The sequence below is a fragment of the Corvus brachyrhynchos genome, unplaced genomic scaffold (assembly GCF_000691975.1).
Source record: "Corvus brachyrhynchos isolate BGI_N302 unplaced genomic scaffold, ASM69197v1 scaffold693, whole genome shotgun sequence".
Classification (NCBI taxonomy): Eukaryota; Metazoa; Chordata; class Aves; order Passeriformes; family Corvidae; genus Corvus; species Corvus brachyrhynchos.
Window position 1 is genome coordinate 64604 of NW_008236946.1, and position 464 is coordinate 65067.

The 464-nt window shown below is 70.0% G+C and overlaps 1 protein-coding gene across 1 annotated transcript in view; it reads right to left on the bottom strand.

The window, feature by feature from the left end:
- The window catches only part of ANO8 (anoctamin 8), a gene marked incomplete at its 5' end in the record, with an annotated part of 22178 nt that overhangs the window by 1393 nt on the left and 20321 nt on the right, over nt 1–464 (bottom strand). Inside the window, one exon of the mRNA XM_017728380.1 lies at nt 3–459. Coding sequence (XP_017583869.1) covers nt 3–459 — 457 coding nt within the window. The remainder of the gene's footprint in view (nt 1–2; nt 460–464) is intronic.

Consider the following 464-nt stretch of genomic DNA (forward strand, 5'->3'; position numbering starts at 1 on the left):
GCCCCCCCGCGCCCCGGGCCAGGGCGCGCCACCGCCGCCCTCCTCCTCCGCCCGGCTCTCCTGCTCCTCCCGTGCCCCTTCCTCGTTGAGATGCGCCTTCCCGGGCACCGCGTCCGCCGAGGGCCCTGCCCGGGGCTGCGGGGACGCTCCGGCAGTGCCCCCGTTGGCACCGAGCCCTTCGGACTTGCCGAAATTAAACAGCTTGCCGGGGTTGAAGGGCTTGGTGGGCGACTGCACCTTCTCGGTGCCCGCGTCCCGCTTAGTCTCGGGGGATTTGAGGAATTTGAAGCTCAGGAATCCCGGCAGTTTGTTCTCGCTGCCCGTCGGTGACTGCGGCGAGCGGGCGGTGGCGGTGCCACCCGCGGCGGTGCCACCGGACAGGAATTTGCCCTGCAGGGGGATGATCTGCTTGAGCTTCATCACGTTGTTGGTGGCCAGCAGCGAGCTGGGGCGCTTGGGGGTGG